The sequence below is a fragment of the Megalopta genalis genome, chromosome 6 (genome assembly GCF_051020955.1).
Source record: "Megalopta genalis isolate 19385.01 chromosome 6, iyMegGena1_principal, whole genome shotgun sequence".
Classification (NCBI taxonomy): Eukaryota; Metazoa; Arthropoda; class Insecta; order Hymenoptera; family Halictidae; genus Megalopta; species Megalopta genalis.
In genome coordinates, this window is record NC_135018.1 from 20,466,928 (window position 1) to 20,489,763 (window position 22,836).

The 22,836-nt window shown below is 32.9% G+C and overlaps 3 protein-coding genes across 3 annotated transcripts; all 3 read right to left on the minus strand.

The window, feature by feature from the left end:
- Window positions 1–5,334: 5,334 nt before the first annotated feature.
- Window positions 5,335–10,230, minus strand: LOC143259612 (arylsulfatase B). The gene is made up of 8 exons (XM_076522691.1): window positions 9,720–10,230; window positions 8,989–9,148; window positions 8,204–8,430; window positions 7,385–7,646; window positions 7,158–7,315; window positions 6,266–6,560; window positions 5,925–6,202; window positions 5,335–5,641 (listed from the first exon to the last, which is right to left on the minus strand). Exons 1-8 carry the CDS (start codon window positions 9,861–9,863, stop codon window positions 5,465–5,467), a joined length of 1,701 nt encoding a protein of 566 aa, XP_076378806.1. The 5' UTR covers window positions 9,864–10,230; the 3' UTR covers window positions 5,335–5,464.
- A 1,861-nt stretch (window positions 10,231–12,091) lies between these two features.
- On the minus strand, window positions 12,092–17,041 carry LOC143259662 (arylsulfatase B). Its single transcript, XM_076522923.1, has 8 exons — window positions 16,698–17,041; window positions 15,655–15,814; window positions 14,780–15,006; window positions 14,259–14,499; window positions 14,014–14,171; window positions 13,365–13,656; window positions 12,882–13,189; window positions 12,092–12,521 (listed from the first exon to the last, which is right to left on the minus strand). Exons 1-8 carry the CDS (start codon window positions 16,815–16,817, stop codon window positions 12,285–12,287), a joined length of 1,743 nt encoding a protein of 580 aa, XP_076379038.1. The 5' UTR covers window positions 16,818–17,041; the 3' UTR covers window positions 12,092–12,284.
- A 3,653-nt stretch (window positions 17,042–20,694) lies between these two features.
- On the minus strand, window positions 20,695–22,790 carry Idi (Isopentenyl-diphosphate delta isomerase). Its single transcript, XM_076522926.1, has 2 exons — window positions 22,353–22,790; window positions 20,695–22,271 (listed from the first exon to the last, which is right to left on the minus strand). Exons 1-2 carry the CDS (start codon window positions 22,641–22,643, stop codon window positions 21,813–21,815), a joined length of 750 nt encoding a protein of 249 aa, XP_076379041.1. The 5' UTR covers window positions 22,644–22,790; the 3' UTR covers window positions 20,695–21,812.
- Window positions 22,791–22,836: the final 46 nt, after the last annotated feature.

The following is a 22,836-nucleotide window of genomic DNA, read 5'->3' on the forward strand; positions in this document are numbered from 1 at the left end:
TGTATTATCATGGAAATTGAAATAATGGGAACCGAAAATTATATCAGCCTGATTTTTATTAATTTTTATATTGCTTATGCTCAAAATGCACATTAATAAAATAGAAGTCTACTAAGATTTAGAAAAACAGTTTATGTTAAAAAGAATTTGCATTTTAATAATTATTGAGTTACTATTATTGTTTAAACATTTTCCCTATAACTTTTTCAAAGTTAGAGTTATTATTAAATTGTTTTCCAAGAACTTAAAAAACGACAGGTTGATGAGTATCACGATACGAGTGAAACATACATTTATTTCACGCACCTAATTTCTCTGATTGTGCTTTACTTTCTCTTTCGAAATAATTATACCCACCCAGTAGCTCATATTTCGTTTAGTGACGTGAAAATTACTAATTGTAAGTTGTGCTGACCTTACATACAACACTTCCATGGTAATTAACTGCACGGATTATATTTCTCGCAGCTATGTTTCAGCTGTTTTCTTTCGAACCCGTGGCATTTATTACACAGTAGTTTATTTCATAGAAGTTGCAATTATCTGAGAATTTTATCGAAAATTTAACAAAACATCCGACACATTCGAAACATTTCATCAGAAGAGAAGATATTTAATTGCAAAATTATTTTGTACTCTTTTACATATTTTTCAAACAAAATGCTATATTTTTAAAATCATAAAATAATATTTAATTTCAGAACGATTTTAACCCTCATACATCCTACACTTTAAGATTCATCCAATCTCATTTCCTAAATACTGTAAAATGTTTGATATCCTTCTGCTTGCGTTGTAAGATGCATTTTTAAAAAATATAGCATAAGCGAATCATAATTTTTTTACTCATTCTGAGGAGTGCACAAGGGTGTGTTACCTATAACGGTTTCAAGCCATTCTAATAATTAGTTGTAAATATTTCATAAACTGCCTCAGAAAGCATATACCTACTTGCATTTTTATTAAATTTTCAATTATGCGCACTAAGTTATTGGCAAAACTAAATCCACTGCTTGTAAAATCAAATTGCTTCTCTTGTTCGTATAAATATACCCTAGCTAGTCGTCAGAAACTAATCTAACACGAGTGCAGTAAATTGACTATCAACGTGTCTGCGGCCATAAAGACGTGGAAAACTATTTAAAGCGGCTGCTTTTATTACACATTACAGATTTTTACAAACACTGGTTGCTGAATCCTATAAAAGTGTATAATTTATTAATGTGCAGCCACTTTCACTGGGATCTGCGAATTTACATATTCCAACTGAATGAAGCAATCATTTATTTAAGAAGTATAATGACGCTGGTGAACGAAAAATATTCAAGTTAATATATTGATCGTAATGGGCCAATTACAACTGCGAAATATCGCTGCGGTATCACTATTTGTCAATAATTTATTTTCAGAATTACGTAAAAAATGAAACCGTTTTATCTTATAAATATTGGCGGTTCAATGTAAAAATGTAAATGTGCTGTGTATTTTGTATGTATATGTGTGACTTTACGGTCACAATAAATTTTTATCAGCCTGTTTATTACCATGTCGAAACGTGGCATTCTATTAAAAAAGTTATTCTAACTTAAAAATTATTTTCGTAAGATATCTAGGAATAACATTCCAGATAATTGTATCGGTTACTTCTTAAGACTTATCTGTATGTATACCAAATTTGATAAGTCAAATAATTAATGGTTGATAAATGTGTGCATGGTTAAGGAAGTTAGAGACACACGGGTCAAGAAAAAGAAGAAAATTAAAATCGAAAAATTATCAAATCCTTGAGAAAAATTACAGTTTCCTATTTCAAATAACTATTCGAAGAACTGGATAATCTGCTCGACTTTTCGCAGTAACGTGTGAACAAATAGTGTGCTCGATGAAATTTTCAACGATATGGAACGTAGAATATTGAATATGAAATGTAGCAAACGTGTAGGAAGCATTGAAGCAGGCGTTCGATCAATTAATTTCACAGAGAAAGCGAGATCGTGTATTATTGCAGATCACGAAGTCACTATTCGAAATATCAACGAAAGTATCTAGAAAGGTCTAAAGAGCCGGTTCAAGTTTTATCAACCGTTCGGCCAGTGCTTCGCGACGAATTAATCGAGCGTTTTTGGTCAAAGCTCGCGCAAAATTTTTCCCCGATTCTATTTTGATTGACATAAGAACAAAAGCAAATTATACTACCCTTGGCAATAAGTATTTGACCAGAAGTAATATAGTAACGAATTAATTTAAAAACCGAGATCGTTTGTATTCCAACTGCTATGATATAAATATACAATAAGTCTTAGCAACTTTACATTTAACATCTATTAAATAAATACGCTACACATAATTAATATTTTAATTTATTTTCTTAAAAAATACAGTGAACGAAGAAACTGATGCTTGGAAAAAAGTACTTGGCCATTCAAGTTTGTAGTATCCAATATTTTAGGATAATTTTACGTGTGTATATGCCTGTTTTAACAAGTGCTAATGCTGATCTTATATAATTTTCCATCTTACTGATGAGATTTTTCCCATTGACAATGTATTGCTTCGCCATTCTTATTCTTCTCTTCTGTCTTTGTTTTAGTGTATTAATTTCTCTACATTGCTCACAAAGGACAATAATAGAAATTGACCAATTTTGGCCTTGATTATGACAATGAAAGTTTTGTACGGGATATGTCCTGAGGAGTTCGAAGTGCATAATTATTTACCCTGAAGATGATGGAGAATTTATAAAGAATAAGCGTAAACTTAGAGCTTGGCGAAATACTTTTTTCCAAGCATCGATTTCTTTGTTCACCGTATTTTTCAAGAAAATAAACTAAAATATTAATTATGTGTCGCGTATTTATTCAATATATGTCTAATTTAAAGTTGCCAAGCTTTTATATTTGTAGTATTTGAGGTGCAAACAATCTCGATTTTTTTTTTAAATTATTTCGTTACACTATCGCTTCTGCTCAAGTACTCATTGCTGGGGGTAGTGTATGATATTGTTTCGGCAATTTACACTGAAAATTAGTACGTAGATACCGGTTCGGAATAATGAAGGTCGGCCTCCCGTTTCATCTTTGTTTCCTATAGGTATAGTCTTCCTTCCTCTCACCGTCGATAAATAAACCTCTGTCAGACGGTTCATTACGTCGTTAAGTTCGGTTCGAACTTATCCGCCCTCTTTTTACAGAGTTACCTGCATTCGTTTATCTCTATTTGCGCTCCCACTATCCATTGCTATCTCCGGTTACATGAAAAACCGTATTAGACCGCGGAGCAGTGTAAATTAAGAAATCCTTTTCAAAGTATGTACCGCACGGTAATTGATCACCGAGAACACGAACGAAAATTATGGCCCGAAGTATGTGCCTTAATTAAACGCCCTCCCGAGAAAAATAGATCAGATTATAAAATACTTATCAGTTTACAAACTCATTAAGTTAATTGGGATCCATGAAGCAAATCAAACAAATATTTTTGTTCTACGATATTCTCATAATATTCTTTTTTCAGAAAACAATTCGTTTATATAAATAAAATCTTATGAAGTGTTCCAAAATTGATCTGCAATTTATTTCATGATTCTATTTGATCAAAATCGTACAAAATTATGAATAAGAAAGAACGAAATTTGTTGTTTGAAATATGCTACAGGCAAGCACTTGAAACATTTGTGAGGGAGATAAACTTCAGATTTAGATCTACAGTCGTAAGAGTTATTACCAGACTTGGCTGTGCATCGCTGCAAAGAGGTTGCCTACCTACGGGCGTTTATGGTCGTTATGTAAAATCAAAATATTACCAGCAATAAATAATGATTATTTTTTCCAAAATTAGTATGACAGCCATCAATATAAATATTGTAAGTTTCGTTCTAAATTCAAATGCAAGATTTCTATACTCAACTTTCATACACATTTTTTAATACACGTAGGTACTAAAAAATTCTCTATAATTATAATGCAATTTGATGTATTCGTTTAAAATACGAATAAAATTGGTCAAACTAAAATTAAGATTGTAAAAAAACTGCAATTTTATATTACCTTTTAAGTTTTATATTGAGGAAATGATGTGTGCAAGTTATTTTATGATGCTTATACAATTGCTAGTGATCAATAAATCGTTGGTAGAATATTATTGTCAATTATGTTTGCATTTTCACGAGGTGCTCTCAAAATGACGGTATGGTTTGGTGATGCGTAAAGAGGAGGACGGAACGAGTTAAAAACGGTTTATTGGCGGAGGACTGCAAAGGATGGCCGCGCTTCTTTCGTTCCAGATTATTCCCTACCATTACTCGTCGAAGACGTCTAGCATAAAAAGGGGGCAAACAGATCCGGCGACAGCTGCTTGGCTATTAAAAGCGACTTAAACCTCAAACCCCCGCCGTGATTGCAAAAGTTACCTCTCGTTCCACGAGTTCCTCTCGCATCAACCCCCTTCGCAATTACGCACAAAGCTAACGCATCTTTCTATACGTTAGTGTCTCTCCTAACAAGTAAGCAAATTGCTAAATGAGCCATGACGTCGCTTTGCACACTGCAAGGAACGAAACGAATGAAAAAAGACATTAAACTTGCTCGAGCTCCCTTATCCGTAATTTTGCTTTGTGATTTCATAAAATTTTTTCGTAACTAATTATTACCGTTTTAGTTTCCCTAAATCTTTATACAAAAGACGACGTTGAGAACATTTAATAAAATATTATTTTACTTCGTTTATATTATCGTTTACCCCGAGATTTCAGTGCCAATATAGTTTTCTGTGCAGGTATATATTTTTATTACAATCATAGTTTATTATATATTTACTGCTAAACTTCAAAAATCTTATTTTCATTAAGATATATTAACTAATACTGGAAGCAATATAGATATCGAGTTTCTGATTATTACAAATTTAATATCATTTGAAATAAATTAAATGTCTGTTGGAGAAGATGTTTTGCCAGTGGGTTCGAAGAAGTTGGAAGATATACTATATCCGCATGAACACAGAGTAATCAATCTGATACCATCCAATTAAATACACATCAACTTACTCTGCAACACCAGTGTCTTATCTGCATAATTTGTAAATGATCACGTCACGAAAAAAAAAGAGATTTGGCTCCCTTCCTCGGTAAACTTTTTTTGTGAATTTCTTACTAGCACCGTCCGCTTATGAACAAAAGCACAAAGTTTGTTAGTGCATAGTAATACTAAAATGTATTTATCAATTCCAGACTTCAGGCCAATGTGACTTCACTATGCATAAACTTTTATATGCTTTGAGTCAGAACATAAAGATTATAACTGTATCTGTCAGAAATTAGTACGCAAAGCAAGGAAATATGTTACTCTTTTGTCATCTTTATTTCAATCGAACAAAAGAACAATTTTAAATATTAATCAATAATATAGAAACCTGCTCACAATCGATATTTTGATTGTTGCATAGAGATCATTACAATTTTTTTCGTTTACGTGAACGAATTGGGACATATTTTCAAGGCATCATAATCACCCGACAGTTTTATCCAAGGCATCCATGTCCCATTAAAATGTTCTGGGAAAGCATTTGGATCCACTGGCATATTCGTTGGTGGTACCACAACTTTCATATAATTTTTAATATAATCGTCGAGGTCTTTAACAATCTAGAAATACAATAATTATTTAGAAACGGATAATGTAGTAATATTAAACTTCCGATTTTTACGCAGTTATGCCAGATGACAATGTAAAAAATACAATAAAATAAATAACTTTCATATAGTTCGCTTACGAACATCCAGAAAATTGTATTTTGCATAAAAATCCGCAGTCTAATAATACATGTTAGTATTTATTCGTATGTTATAGTATTTCCCTTTAGTGTAACTGCAGATTTCGGTTTGTTTTTCAGTAGTGTTTCTTTCTCACAAATATTTGTTTGCATACCTTTGGATTAATTAAAGACAGATCTGTAGTTTCGCAAGGATCCGTATGTATGTCAAATAAACACCTGTCCAGACAATTTGGATAGATCGGAACACGTGGACAAAATACCGTTGCCTCCTCCCTGAGTCTAATTACATCCTCAAATTTTAACGCGGACTGCGATATTTCGCGAATCGCACATCCTGCGAGCGAATGCAAGACACCTGACACATTATACTTGGGATACGATATGTCCGTACCACTGTCACCATAATAATCGCCATATTGGAGACTCGCACCTGCGTTAAAAACACGTTAAGTACACTTTAAAACTGTACACTAATAAGCGTAACTTGAATTACCATTTATTAGTTTGTATTTTCCGATTATTGCCCCAGATGTATTTTCCGAGGGATCGTTGTTCAACACTACACCCGTTCGTTTTGATTGCTTCTCGAAAACAAGCGTTGACCATTGGTCGATGCCATCAAGGTTTTCCTCTAAATCCTCCAAATTGCCACCTGCGGCGGTGTAGAACGTCGGCAACCAGTCCGTTATGTGCATCATATGATCAGAGACCCTAGAGGACTTCTTAATTAGCGGCGAGTAGACGCATGCTGCGCCACGAACGCCGCCTTCAAATAGCGTAAATTTCAACTGAAAATAATAATATCATATGCAACTACTTTCTACAAACATTTATCAGTGTTTCTTTAATAATAATTGCTTGAATTTGTCTTTGAATAAAAGCACAGTAATTTTCGAAAGTTGACCAAACAATGAAAAGAATAAATATTAATTCTTTTGTGTCTACAGACACTCTGAACAGTGCAAAGCCATCTAAGGCAGACCAGCTATTTACAGTGGGTAAAAATAGTATTCGCACACCTTTTAAAACGGAATAACTTTTTCATAATTGGGTCAAGCGATCAAAACTTTTTTGGGATGTTAGACAAAATGTTAATTTACTAGACAATGGCTAAAAAATTATTTTTAAAAATTGCAGTTTGTTGGTATGATAAAAGAATTAAAAAATTATGTTCTTTCAACTTTTTTATCTGAGCCTATAATGAAAATGTCAAAAATGCATTTTCTAGACCTCGATGAAAATTTCATTGAAATCGGTTGACCATGACAGGAGCTATGAATAAAAGCTTTTAAAAAATTTTAAAGTAGCATGAAACTTATTTTGAATGAGAGATTCAAGGACATTTGCGTATCATTATAAACAAATATTGGATATAGTTGTATTACCCCTCGTAAAGGATAATTCGAGCCATAGTTCTCCAAAAAACCTATAGTCTGCGCCCCATTGTCAGACATGAACACGATCACAGAATTGTCTAACATTTTTGCATCCTGTAATGCCTTAACCACTCTACCGACAGAGTCATCCAAAGCTGTAAGCACACCTAAAAATAGAATATTAACACTATAGAAAAAGTTACACAAAATATCTCTAAATTTATTACAGCGCACACCTGCAAATTTCCTTCTATTGAAGTCTTTGATGTAGCCTAAACTAGCATTCACTTCTTTCATATCACGAACTTCCATTACATCTTTAGAATCAGAAGAATGAACGGCCACGTGGGACAGTTGCAAATAAAGAGGTTTTTGGTGATCGTGTTTCGCAATTAGGGTTTCAGCTCTCTCTGTTATGAGATCGGTCATGTATTCATAATTGTAATCCACTGATAATTTCCCACAAACATCGTAATGTAAATCGTATCCCGTGTGATTCTAAAAATAGACATCTCTTCTCACTTTACTTTAATTTTAGAAGTTTCTTACAATAAGTAAGTTTCACTTTTTAATTATACTATTTTAACTATTGGTTTGTTTTCTTAATTAACCTTCAATTGAACAAAGTTACCAAATGTTCATCGACAAGCTAACAAAAAATCAAATTAGACAATGCTTTATTGCATATCTCTCTTCTCTAGACCTTTGCGCTCCTATGTCGCGTCAGACTCGACATTGACTTTTGCATTAATAGTTTATTTGCATTTTTCATGATTCGCATTATATTCATGAATAAATTATGCGGTAAATTACGCAAATACGTGGTACACAGAACAATTGTAGTATTTCTAGTTCTAAATAAAAGGAAGAAAATATTTTGAATCGCAAAGGGTTAATGCGTAGCATACTAAAAAAAATCGAATTTAGACATTAAATGATCAATGTTAAGAAGAGGTGTAAAGTAATAATTATATGTTTAATAAAAGATCGACATCAGTTTAACTTTAAACTTAGATTAAAGTTTATATTTACACAATATTTAGTGAAAGACTCACGTCTTGTGTAATGGTATGATTGAAATACGTAATATATCCATTGTAGTATCCAAAGAAGGTATCGAAACCACGATACGCTGGCGTGTGATAGTCGCTATAGTATCCGACATGCCACTTTCCCACCAAGTGAGTGTTGTACCCTAATTTTTTTAAATACTCCGGTAGAAGAGTATTATTTAATGGTATTCCGCGAGCCTCGCCAGCCTTCAAAGGATACCCTTGCATGCCTACAGTAAACGATAATACAGAAACAGAAGTAATCTCAAACAGAAAATTAATTTATAACATGAAAGAAAGAACTTTCTATTTGGTTTTTATTTGATTTTTCTGTTCCCCATAATTGATTCAAAGAATTTTTACATCGCATAGCATTCGCAGTTTCATGCTGAATTTTATTATTCTATTTGCATCTTTTATCGTTATCGAAGAAATTTTCTGCATTAAATATGTGAATAATTATGATGAATGAATGATAGACAATGAAATATTCTGTATCAAATACATGAATAGTTACAATCATAGATGAACAAACTTTCTGTACTAGTTATATGAATAATTGCAATGGTAGACGCCTGATTTATTTGATCGAATAATTTTTGCCAGGGGCGTACTTTCGGCCGCGCCCTGCTTAGTTAGTCTTTATGGTTCTCTACGTGTATTGAACATATTCAGTGGCCTTTATCCGCACACAAAGGTTGGTTTGTGGGTCGGTTACTTTTAATGCGGCTGATAAAAATGTGTAAACGAGAATGCCACAGCGAACGACCTCAGTAGAACAAATGTACCTGTTCGAAACGGATAACGTCCTGTGAGGAAAGCTGTCCTTGATGGTGTGCATATCGGCTGGACATAGTGACGTTGTAATATCACGCCATTGTAAGCCAGAGCATCTATATTTGGCGTGGGTATTTGATCGGCACCATGAAAACTTACATCATTCCATCCCTTAGTGGACAAAATCGAACTTTTTATTTTACGAAATTTTTATGCATTTTTACTTAACTTTTTAATTCTTTTCTCTTCATTTTATTCTTATGATAAAAAATCTTTCAGTTTACGACGGAGATTTGTCTCTTAATAAGTCCCGAAATAAGAATTTGCAGAAAAATCAAGTTGCCTCTGACAAAACATGATCATATTATTAAATCTTTTGCACGTTTAAACATTTATTTGCCCAGTGCAATTTATTTAAAAAAAATGAAAATTAAGCGAAAAATTCTGCTACAACAATGTGAACGAAAATTTTGCATTCTATAGTTTACTGCAAAATTATCATCGTTATGATAACTGAACGTTTCAATAAGTATAAGTAGATAGCAGATTTTGTGTATTTACGAAAAATAGTACAAAACTGTAAAAACATGTACTATTGAATATTCTAAGGGCAGAAATGAATTTGTATTTAATCGCAGCTACTTGCAATCAATGTAGACGAATTTTGTTGTGCATAAAAATCCACAGTTTCGTCACATGATATCGATTCTAATTATTCGAATAATAAAACCAATAATCTTACCAAGTCGTCCGCTATAATGACAATTATATTTGGCTGTTGCACTTTCGATGGGCACTGTTCCTGTGACAATACTAGATATAGACATCCTGATAGGAGAATCACAGATAATAACAAATATGCAACACGTTTCCTCGCTTCCGACATGGCCACTTTCCAACTCGATCACGTGCGCTGGTTGCTTCACTTTAATTATGCTCAATGAAAAATTTTCTAAAGAGAACAACGTTGATTGCTTCATGCACGGTATCGTTGCGAAACCTTGAGCCACTGGCGAATAGTTTACTGTACTTCCACAAAATAAACGAATTACGAAGTAAATATTTTCATAAGTATTAGTGACAGGTAACAATAGATCTTGAACCTTCTTCTTGTTGATAAGAAATTTATATTCGATAATAACAGTTTTGCGGCAAGAACACTACTGTAACGAGTAACCGATCTTTACTGGCTTTATACACTCAGCAGCGAAAGTGTTTTAGGACATTGCAGTGGTCTCGATCCAATTGTCTTAACAATAATGAGTCGTTGTGCAAAGTCATTTCTTTGCTCGGCGCGATTTACATTAACCCAGAACAACTGAATAGTAAAAGTAACTAATTTGTATTCCCTTTTAAAAATCGTCAAACAATATTTGTCGAAATATTGTAAGATCTCTATTGCAAAATAGTTATATCCTGTAATTATTCGTAAAAGTATTCTTTATAATCTTTAACAAAACGTCTCTTTATTAGTAATCATTTCAAAGAGAAATGAACGAATCTTCATTGTTGTTCTTTGGTTAATAAAATTCAGACCTGTATATTTTACGTTGAATAACCAAAAAGGCTATTAACTTCTTGCATGAATACTCGAACAAGAATGTGCAAATGTTGTACAGTTGCATCATCGTTCAATATTATAATAATATGCCGTGTACTTTGTACGTATATGCACATTCTTCCGCAAAACGATATCGACCTACTTTAAATAAGATAAGCGGTATTAAAGAATAGATGCATAGAAGCTTATAAATTAGCGTGAAAAATACAGAACGAAGATGATCTGCCTCTCCATCAGGTACGTTTCGAATCCATCGGAACAGGTGTGTTTATCTTCATCTGTTTACACGGGCTGCGTTTACTAATGAGGACATCTCAAGCGTTTACCAGCTTCGTTCACTTCTAATTGCGAAGACCAAAAAATTAACTTGATCAAAATTAATGCAAGCAATCGACGCAATCACTGAAGCAAAAACATATTAGGACACAATGGGGATACATGAATTTGTTGCATAAGACATTCACACGGCAGGTCATACGTCACGAGTTCTTGGACTTGCTGATGTGCAGTACAAAAAATCGATGCATATATGCTAAAAATGTGGTCGATCTTGGAGTAACGTTCAAGTCAACCTTGAGGGTACTTGTATCTCCTCATCAGATGCATGCCTTGAAACTGTGCGAACTGCTCATGATTTCAACAACGGTAGAAGTAATGCACACGTTCGATACAGGTATTACTCCCTGTAGGAGAATGATAAGTTTTAGTGGTCTATGAAATAAACGCAGAAACATTGATAATAAAACTATAACTGATAAGATAAGTCACTATAACGTAAGTCTCTGACTTGGATTTAAAAGTGTTACGAACGCAGCGAAGTACTATTTATCGAAATTGCAGTAAATCAGATATAAATTTAGAACAGTATACAAAATACGGTATAGTTAGTGTATGGCTACGCGTTTGTAAATCGCTTAAGATAACGTGTGAACTAAGGAATCACATGAATGTAAAATGATGTCATTTTAGCAGTCTTGTACTTAATTATATGAGCAATCACGATGCAATCTCTTTTATTAATTATAATGTCAATATTTATGAATAAGATAAGATTGCTGTAATCTACTCTTCAACAAGCTATCAAGATTTCTTGTCAAGAAAAAGTCCTTTCAAATCGCAAATTCTGGGTTTAATTAAACTTTTGTAATCAGTTTGGAGGACATGTGCACATGAGATTTGAATTATTTTAATAGAAAATTTATTAATCAAAAGATACAAAACAAGAAGCTTATTGAGACGATAAAAATTTAACGTAAACGAGAAGAGAGAAAAATATAATAGAAAAACTGTTTATAGCAATTGTATAATATCGATAGTCTAACACATGTATAGTTATCACAATGATAAATTACCTGCATTTATCTGCATGCATACGTATATGACAAAAAGCTGGCCAATACCCGCTCTACTGGTTTTTACTGATCTTTAATTCCATCATAAACTCAAAGTCACACACTTTGCCACGTGCTTATCGCTATAATTTATTATCCCTTAAGTAAAACCGTATCAAAAGGTATTTTTATATGTATGTCCCAAAACGTAAGACAAATAAATTCATTCCATCACTAACTTTATTTATATAATCTATTAGGTACATTAAAGTTCGCAATTTTCATACTTACTTTAAAGAAAAAAAACACACGCGTTTTAAATACTGCCAATCAAAGTTCGTACTCGTTCACCGATGTTTCTTCGGTGCAAGGTAACATTTACAACGCTTTCGCTATGAAAGCTAATATAACATGATTAAACGCAGGTATTCAGAAACATCGAAATAAGACAGAACAATAGATGAAAACAACAGACTAAATTGCCAAGCATGGCTGCAGCATTCGGAATGTACACCGTGGCCCCAGAATTCATCCATGGTTCCCACGTGTTATTCCATCTCCTAGGATCAGCCAACCAATCGACAGGTACTTTTGTTTGCCTCACCAAAATATGACCGTATTTTTCCAAATAAAGGTCTAAGTCCCGCGCAATCTGTAAACACGACGTATGCGAAGGGTGCATTAAAACTTGCGAAGAAATAGGAGTTTTAGGAAATTTTCTTCTTATTTTTTCACGTAGAATTACCCCCTGTATAGTTATAATTAGTTAAGTAAAATTTGATGAACACTTCTGTGGTGCTGATCGTTAGTCACTGTCCGAGTCGTCCAAAATTATGTTCCAACGTTTTCGTTTCAGTGTAATTAGCTATTAATTTTCACGTATTCTCATTGTTTTATTCGGCGGGTTGTACAAGAAAATCGCGATACGTAGAAATTATAGGAATTCGTATCGCAAGAACTCGTATTATACGGAAGTCTACTATATGTATATGTGCAAACGAAAAATACTTACTCTTGGGTATGCTTCGGCAATGTTTTTCGTTTCGCATGGGTCGTTGATTATATCGAATAAACATTCCGTAACATTACAAGTGGTATACGGATACCGACGGAAGTACGTACTATTTGGACGACAATGAGGTGTCGTTGCATCATGTCGTAGCTGCAGCATTGTGCTCGGCTGTGTTACTGGACCTCCTAAGTGCTGCATAATAACCTCGGATACAGAACATTTCAGTACGAGATCCGAGTATGGCAAAACATCTAGTGTTCTGCCAGAATCACCGTAGTATCCATCGTAGTAGCCATTTTCGATGGAACCTTGAAAACAAGAGAAAGCAAAGAGTTTGGATAACTTTGACCTTCAAGATTTTAAAATTCATTCATATCGAAACTAGACTTAAAAATGATTAACATCATATATCTTTACTTTTAAATAGATTGTAAATTGATATTTCGTTCCCTATTTAAAACTTTTCCATTTCGGGATACTCGCCTCGTATCAATTTAAATCGACTGTATATTGCCCCTTCCGTTTTAAAAACCTCGTCGATATTCAGCAAGAGAGTGTCTCTGCCATGGCCGTATCCTTCGCTAATTATTTGCCATTGATCGATGCCATCGATCTCGCCCAGATCCTTCAGGTCTCCACCGGCCGCCGAATAAAGAGTCGGCAACCAATCGGTTATATGCACCAATTGGTTCGAAACCCGTGCTGCTTTTTGTATCTTTGGCGACCATATTGCTGCCACACCTCTCACGCCGCCTTCGTACAAAGTGAATTTCGTCTGGAACGAATGTAAACGCAAACTGTTTCTAGGAACGTGTTTATCGCAGGTACGAATAATAGAAACAAAAACTAACTAATTTAAAGAACAGGGAACAAATAAAGCTAATTATATGTATATCATAAAGTTGAATTAGTTATAATAGTGATGAGTAGACTGCAGGCTTTGTGTATTTATAAAAACACATCGGATAAGTGAGATGCAGACTGTAAAAACATAGAAAGGATTTAGAACAATCGTTGTATCATTTTAAAGTTATAAAAATGGTTAAGAAATATAAATTTCGTTCTAACTCTAATCAGGTGTGTTAGTTCATCTTTAATTGGATACATATATCGATTTTTATAGTAATCTCACTCCTCTCAAAGGATAGTTCGATCCCCAGTTTCTATCTCTTCCAACGGACGGGGCCCCATTGTCGGTGAGAAACAAGATTATTGAATCTTTGAGTATTCCTTTGTCACCTAATGCATGAAAAATTCTTCCAACCGACTCATCCAATTGTGATACCATTCCTAATGACGATACAAAAATGGTAACTTCTTCATGTTGCAAGTGAAATTATAATGATATGCGAAAATCTTTGTGCTCGATTTACTTACTGGCGTATATCTGTCGATTAGGTTCCCGAATTTTGTTGAATTCTCGATTATTATACGGATCCACAGGTTTTTCCAAGGGAGCGTGAACCCCGAGATGAGATATATGAAGATAAAGGGGCCTGGCGTGTTCGTGATTCTCGATCACTCTAATTGCTTCTTCAGTGAATAAGTCTGTAGCGTATTCACGATTCATCCCATGAGCAGGATCGTCTCCGCGGTGCATGTCGTAGCCGCTCATATTCTGAAAAAGTGCGAATTCAACATAAAGCGAAGGGCTTCAAAAAGACACAAATGTACCAATGAAAATTGGTAATAATTTTCATTTTGTTTATTATCCTTGATTCTTCAGTTTCGTCGAGCCTTCCTGCGAGTGTTTTTTAAATATACAGTTTCTTTATATGTATTTTTAATCCACTTTATGTACTAACACTTTTTATATTAACTTATGATTAATATCACATGAAACATCAACGTAATAAAATATGTTTTAGAAACTGTTTGAATTACTATATCGGTCTCACCTGGTTCGAATACCTGTAGTCGTAGTAACTAATATAGCTATTGTAGAAACCGAGAAAGAAGTCGAAACCTCTATGCAATGGTGTATACTGAGGTGTATGAAATCCTAAATGCCATTTTCCAATCAACTTTGTGGTGTATCCCAGTCCTCGCAAATATTCCGGTAAAATTTTAATATTTAGTGGCAGACCACGTGGTTCACCACCATGAATTCCATCCCCCTGCATCCCTATAACCAGCAACTTTTACTCGTCAGCGTTTTAAAAATGTTTGACGAACACTTACATTGAATTCTAACTAAATAAAAGTAAGAACCATTGTCTTATCTTTATATTTTATCTAATTTTAACTAGTAAATCACTTTATCCACATAAAATTTATAAAATCCTTATTTTGTTTTTACCAGTAGAAATTTGGTATGCCTAAGTATGCTTCTTCATTTATAAAGAATAAATGTACTACCCTCATTATTACTGAAATTATTATTTTATTTATAAAATAATGTATAAAGAAAGAATAAGAAATGTCAAGGACAGTAACATTTAATACAATTTTCAGTTAATTAAGTTAGTGTAATTTTACATTAATATACTCCAAATAAATTTGGTCGCAAAATTAAAGGGTTATAATTTTTGGGGAGAATAATTGTCCATATCTAAACTATTATAATTTCATGAAAAAGGATCATACAGTAATCTGCTTGGAATTATTTTAAAGTTTCAAGCTCTCTTTTAGTATAGTATAGTTATAATAATCGCGAAATATATAGAAAATCAGAAATCAGTAATTTTTACCGGTCTGGTAATTCTAGTATTAAAAATATCTTTAATAGCATTTGACTTAAAGTCTAGGATTATTTATTTCTTGTCGAACATACCAATACGTATTGGATATTGTCCAGTAAAAAATGCAGCTCTAGAAGGTGTACTAGATGGTAATACATAATGTCTATTCAATATAACTCCGTTATATCCTAGAGCGTCGATGTTGGGAGTTGGTATCTGATTTGATCCATGGAAACTAATATCGTTCCAACCCTATAATACACCATACAGTATCTATTGTACATATATTTATTAAAAAAAAAAAAAATAAGTAACATATCTTGGCGGGCAAAATGAAATAGTAAGCTGTCATATAATAAAATGTAACAACACAATGGTTATGGCAGTACAGAGAAGAGCAAAAATTTTGTTTTGCAATTACGATGACTCATAGGCACTAGCATCCTTGTTAAACGCGTAGGCGTAGATAATTTTCGAGCTACGATAATTTTAATTAAAAATGCTCCCATACTACAGATTAATCGAAACGAATTAAGCAAAGTAGGCAGGTAAAAGTAATACTCGTGCGGTCACACGTTACATTTACGTTGCTCTTGTAGTATAATTAAAAATTGTAAAACTAATATTCATGAACCATTCGCTTGCGTAACCTGAATATTTTTTTAATTTACCGTATATATTACAATAGTAAAATTTATCACGCTTACTTTCGTCAACAAAATGAATTCATGATTTTGTAAAGAATCGTAAATGATTAGATATTAAAATTATCAAATACCGAATATCAAGAATTTGAGCATGAACATAAATTGATATTACGACATAATGCTTCATTACAAATATTCATGATAAAAGACACAATTTCTCTTTCCAATTACAATTACAAATGCAAAAATGTGTTAAAAGAAAATGTCCGTGGTTTAAAGGGTACTGTGTCATTAGAGTCACAATTTTGTTTACAATTAACGATTAAATATGCGATTTTAAAAGTGTCACATACCCCGTATAGCTCGTGCAGTATGAATGAACTTATGTTTCAAAAGCATTCTCTAATATATACAAACTTATTTTGTGAATACGATCAAGCGATATTGCAAATCAGCGTTAAATTATTAAAGCAATATTATAATAATACCAAATCGTCGACCATAAGCACAATAATGTGCGGTGTGCTTTCGTAGAGATTAACACCGCCGGTAATTCGCACTAGGAGCAACGAGAACAAACTTATCCAAAATATGGAAAGGCTGCGCATTTTCTCACAAAAGAGACGGAAGGGCACACCAAAAATTTATATACGGAGGAAAGCACGAGGAAAAGGACAAATAGAAGGCTCAAGATACACTTCCTTTTTGTCACTCTCGAACACAATTCACAAAGAGAAACCGTTAGAACATTATGCACGATGTTTATCGGGGAGCTCCTGCGGCATACAGAAGAATAAGAAACAGAAATAAACACGTTTATATAGTCCGCCCACGAAGGAAAATGTCATGAATGGACCACTTGAGAGGGAAGGAAAAATACACTAATAATTACGACAATAAAGGAGGTACGTGTTTCAACTGGGTTGCTTCTCATATTACGTGCCATTTTCCGTACTTATGTAATTGCTTATCTGCGTACTAACCATATCACGTCATGTGATTTTTATATCAAATTCACAGCTTTTATTATAACAAATTTTTTATGGTAATTGGTACGGTAAATTCTAAATGTTGCCAATGCATGTGAAATTCTCCATCATAATCCAAACAGCTTCTGTATGACCTTCATCTGCTTTTTGTCACTGTTTACATTACAATGGATTTTGATTAAGGTGTACGCAACTTTGGAGGCCTGACAAAAATGAATGAATCAGTTTTTATATTCTTTCATTTTATTTGAATTACGATTACAAAATGGTAGAATTTTATAATATTGTTTAATGCAGCTGACGTAGTCAGCTTGAATCTAATATCAGAAGAGATTGATACAGGAAAAATAAAAAAATGTTGTATTAGCTTAAACAAGAAACTTTGGAACTAAAATTACAAAAAATTCGAGAACTACATTGTAGATAATATTGTACAAAACAATGTGTAGAAATTGCAAGTTGATCAGATAAAGAGTTTCGGAGATGTAATGGATGCAAGGTCGAAAAACATATGGTTTCAAGAAAAACACGATTAAAGTTTCAATTCAACATTTATCTTGCGTAACGTATAGTTCGTTCTAGTGTTGTAACTTCGTCATTTTTTTTTTATTTTAAAATGTCTTCTGACATAGTATTCACATACAATATACATTCGTCTGTTAAAAAATTGCAAAAATTTCAAATGGCAGATTTATAGAAGGAAAGTACTAACGTAAATTTTAATTATTACATTGCATAGTTTTAACATATTGCTACATATAAAGAGTTTATTATGTTTGTTAACTAGATAAATAGGTTTATATATGTACGATGTATCGTTCACGTGTATTTTGTGCGGTGTTTTGCAGTGCCAACATTACTCGACTATTTTACATATCCCTTTTTCTAGTCACCTAGCTTATTTAGATCGCAAATTTAATTTATTCTGGTCTTGAGTACATCCACGGTTGAATTTCTTAATCCGCATACTTGATGACTCCGTTTTTTTCTTGTCTCTCCTGATATACTCGGAGGTACCGAAAAAATACTAATAATATTCCTTTATGAATAAACAATAATAACTACCTCCTTGTGCACCAAATTCAAAAACTTTTGGAAATAATCATTAACACATTGACGACCATGCTGAAGACATCTCAAAATTTCATAGAATTAAAGTGTTTTAATCAATTAAGTTAAACATACAAAGCAAAGTTAAATGGCATCGATTACTATTTCAATGTTCTTACGTCTTGCGAATATTAATAAAATTTAGAGAAGAAAGAAACTTTTATGGATTAGCATGGAAATTAAATTTTAAATAATTTCGTCACCCGCATACGGATGACGCAGCAGTCACAGTGTTAATATCATTTATATTTGAAGAAAAACATATCAATTTTTCTGAATTTAATTCGGTACAATTTTATTCAATTCCAAACGTTTTTCAAAAATATTCGTCAATATCTGTCGTCTATACTATGGACTCTATAGCATCTTTAAATTATTATATTGAAAGCTTAAAATGCACATCATAAATTATGTCAGCAGTCAAAATTTGTTCAGTTGCTTCTTCTTAATTACTTACTGCTCTTTCTAATTACACTGTCCGACAAAATCAAACTTTTTTTCTGGGTTCCTATAGCCACTATGAAATTCTTGTAGAGCTTCACTCCCGGAACAAGAATCCGAAAACCCAATTGCTCCATCACCCTCAGTTTTTTAAATAAACGAACTTTTGTAAGAACCCAAAATTTTCGACAAAAATGAGGTATTGCATGAAAAGTACAAACGTTAGAAAGTTCCAATCGGTGTTAAAAGATAGAAGAGAGTTTCCCGAATATAGCGGCATGCAATTTATTAATTGTTTTTGGTCCTAAATAGCAACAAATTGATGTCAAAGTTTAAAAAAGTGTCGACGTGAGCAGTTTCTGCGCAATATTTTTGTATTTTTACGAAAAGATTTTTGTTCAGCACGAAAACTCTACACAGGATCGGATTCTGTAGACATTTCTGAAGAAGAAACGGCCCGATAGAAGTGTCGGAACGATGTACATTTCGAGTAGGTCGAGAAAATGTTCGTCGGCAACATGTACACGACGTTTTGCCGCCATGTGCTTCGCTGCTCGCTTCTCTCTGTCCGACAGGGCCGCGCGGCTATGGGTAATCAACACCGATGGAGGGATCCAATGGGGCACCCACTTAGTGTGTGGGGCGTGCCATTTTTTTTAGTACTTCAATGTGCTGTCTTCTTTTACATATTTTTATGGATAATAATCGCCAAACTGTGAATCATAAATTAAAAATGGAGAAATAATAAAAGAAAAATAATGAACAAAAAATATTCATTTTATTCTGAATTTGTTCGAATTACAAGTATATCATGTATACATTTATCATTTAAATTATAACGATAATACGATCATGAATAAATAATCATTTTCAAAACGTTAAACTTCTTGAAACATATCGTTAAATATATATTTAAATATTTATTTAATTATATGGCGTAGAAGTCAAAATTATACTAGTGTTAGAATACTTTCGTTACCAACTCCAAATACTCTGGTGTGATTTTTTTTGTGAAATATATCACAGTTCGGTGATTATTATCCACAGAAATATGTAAAAAAAAAACAGAACATTGAAGTACTAAAAAAAATTCAAATATTATTTACGAAAAGTGGGTACCCCATTGGATCCCTCCATCGGTGTTGATTACGCGTAGCTTCGGCCCTGTTGGACAGAGAGAAGCGAGCAGCGAAGCTCATGGTGGCAAAACGTCGTGTACATGTTGCCGTCGAATATCTTCTCGATCTACTCGAAATCTATATCGTTCCGACACTTTTACCGGGCCGTTTCTTCTTCAGAAATGTCTACAGAATCCGATCCTGGGTAGAGTTATCGTGCTGAACAAAGAACTTTTCGTAAAAATACAAAAATATTGCGCGGAAACTGCTCACGTCGACACTTTTTTAAACTTTGACATCAATTTGTTGCTATTTAGGGCCAAAAACAATTAATAAATTGCATGCCGCTATATTCGGAAAACTCTCCTCTATCTTTTAACACCGATTAGAACTTTCTAACGTTTTTGTACTTTTCATGCAATACCTCATTTTTGTCGAAAATTTTGGGTTCTTACAAAAGTTCGTTTATTTAAAAAACTGAGGGTGATGGAGCAATTCGGTTTTCGGATTCTTGTTCAGGGAGTGAAGCTCTACAAGAATTTCATAGTGGCTATAGGAACCCAAAAATCGTGTCGAACAGTGTTATCAGTCGTGTATTACTTATCGATTTTCTACGAAACGAAGATTATATATGTATAGTCACAAAAATTTATCGAAGTTTTGAATTTATAATATTAATTAATTGAACATACTTATATTAAAATATATTCGCAGTTGTCAACAGCTATAATTTTGATCTAATCCTATTCAATAATCGCTAGATTGTATCTCCATATTGATAAATTATCAAATTTATAATTATGATGTGACATAGAATTACAGTAGAAGACATGAAGAAGTGATTTTATTATATATATTTACAGAAATGTTCATTGTATAAATAAATGGTATTCATGAAATTTACAGAAGTACATAAAAAGTTCCAGAATAGATATTCATTACATTATACAGAAGAAAATTATATTGTATTTGCTTATATCTACAAAGCGCAAGTTAGTTAAGATTTATTGAATTCATTATTAAATTGCATTAAACCTGTAATATATTCTTTGTTTTATAAAACTGGCCGATTTCAACATTTTTGGCGTTTCGAACCCGAGATCGATTGCCGCCTACAATATTCAAAATTCTGCAGCTGAATGCCCATAAGTTTTATGGAAATGATGATAAAAATTAAGATATTACGTAAACAATCATCAAATTTTCGGTTTTGAAATATCTTTAATGATCGTAATACTATAATAAAGTGGATATAAAATGACATCGAACCATGCAAATGGCAATCAGCTATAGATTTTGATATCACATAGAATTACATTAATGGTAACCAGCTGTGATCTTTAAAATACATAACTATAACAGTGACTGCAGAAGAGTTAAAAAACTTTGTACTTCAACTTTGTAATTATATCAATCTCAAAGCATTACATATGTTTTTCTGAGACATTCATACCCGATAGTCAATCTGTCTTCACCAACATTAAGATGATTAGTTTACGTTAATAAATCAATGACCACAAACAAGACACAAATACTACAGGGCAATACATGGAATGTCGTAAAAGTGATACTTCTGCTCTTGATCTTGAAAGTATTATGCACTCATCTGTACTTTTTGTCACATTCACTGTCACAAGAATCAGTAATATTTTGCAATTTACAAAATATAGTACAAACAATAAAACATAACATTCTTTTTAACAACTTATAAGATTGTCTATTTTAATTTTGGAATGAAACAAGGAAAAATAATATTTTGATTAGAAATCCATCACTTCAGATAGCATGTAATATTATCATATAAAACATTCATAAAAATATTAATTTGTTAGTAAATTTTTATTCGACTCAACAATGCCTCTCATTATAGATATTAGAATTATATTATTTACAAAAAATATAAGATTAAATTTCCTTAAAATATGTGCCTTCTTATTAAAGATTTTTAGTTAAATTTATGTATTGTTCCATGGTCCTTCATTTTTTCTAATGCATGCAGATTATCCCACCAAAGTGATAATCTATTCTTAAGAACTAAGTTAAACCATGGAGACAATGGTCCATCTAAATTTTTAATAAAGTCATATATATTAGACTTCGATACCCAATGAAGTTGAGCAATTTCATCAGGATTTGGATCTAATGTAACGTGATCTTTTTGTGCAAATAATATGTAATCTATTTCATGTTCTCCCCAATTACCATGAGCCATAAAATAATGAACCCTTGTCAAATATACTAAATCAGATGGTAAAATTTCATGTGAAGGTATCCCTAATTCATAACCTATTCTTCTGACTGCAGCTTTGCGAATTCCTATTGCTTCATTTTCTTCAGTTTCTTCTGGAATTTCTGCCAATGGATGACTACAGCATGTATTTGCATAATAGTTTGGAAATGTAACCTGCAGCAAAGTGAATTATAGTCTCTCAATATAGACATAAAATGAATTAAAAACATTTCTCTTATATGTAGCTACTCTTACCTTATTTGCAGATCGTTTTTGTATCAGCAGCTCTCCTTTGCCATTGAATAGAAAAACACTAAATGCTCTATGAAGTTGAATATGTCCACTTGAATCAACAGTATGACAATCCCTTTTTGTAGATTCACCAATTACTCTATCACATTCATCGACAAGAATACAACGTTCATTTAGAGCAGCCTCTTGCAGAGATGCTACTTGCGCAGTACCAAATTTTCTTGATGTGAATACCATCTGTTTTGCAACTGCACACACTTCCTTCAGCGTTTTAACCATCATTGTAGCATGCATTTCGTTCAACTAATTTTGACAGCTGGAAGCGCTCCTTTTTATCCTTTTTATCTTATAACATATGTAAATGATAGGTTAACTAAATCATTGACCTTAGACAAAGCTGACAATATAGAATACATCAACATGTAAAAAATAGCTTGGAGTCGTTCTTGCGAATGAAATACTTTCTTCTTTAAAAAATGTCGTCGCA

Coding starts and splice junctions, on each gene's coding strand:
- LOC143259612 (XM_076522691.1), bottom strand. CDS start 9,863: ATGTCGGAAGCGAGGAAACGTGTTGCATATTTGTTATTATCTGTGATT. Junction 7,316..7,384: donor CAATAGAAGGAAATTTGCAG/GTGTGCGCTGTA, acceptor TTCTATTTTTAG/GTGTGCTTACAGCTTTGGAT. Junction 5,642..5,924: donor TGTCTTTAATTAATCCAAAG/GTATGCAAACAA, acceptor TTGTATTTCTAG/ATTGTTAAAGACCTCGACGA.
- LOC143259662 (XM_076522923.1), bottom strand. CDS start 16,817: ATGCGCAGCCTTTCCATATTTTGGATAAGTTTGTTCTCGTTGCTCCTA. Junction 14,500..14,779: donor ACTACAGGTATTCGAACCAG/GTGAGACCGATA, acceptor GCACTTTTTCAG/AATATGAGCGGCTACGACAT. Junction 12,522..12,881: donor TTGCCGAAGCATACCCAAGA/GTAAGTATTTTT, acceptor TCGTGTTTACAG/ATTGCGCGGGACTTAGACCT.
- Idi (XM_076522926.1), bottom strand. CDS start 22,643: ATGCATGCTACAATGATGGTTAAAACGCTGAAGGAAGTGTGTGCAGTT. Junction 22,272..22,352: donor AAAAACGATCTGCAAATAAG/GTAAGAGTAGCT, acceptor ACTTTGCTGCAG/GTTACATTTCCAAACTATTA.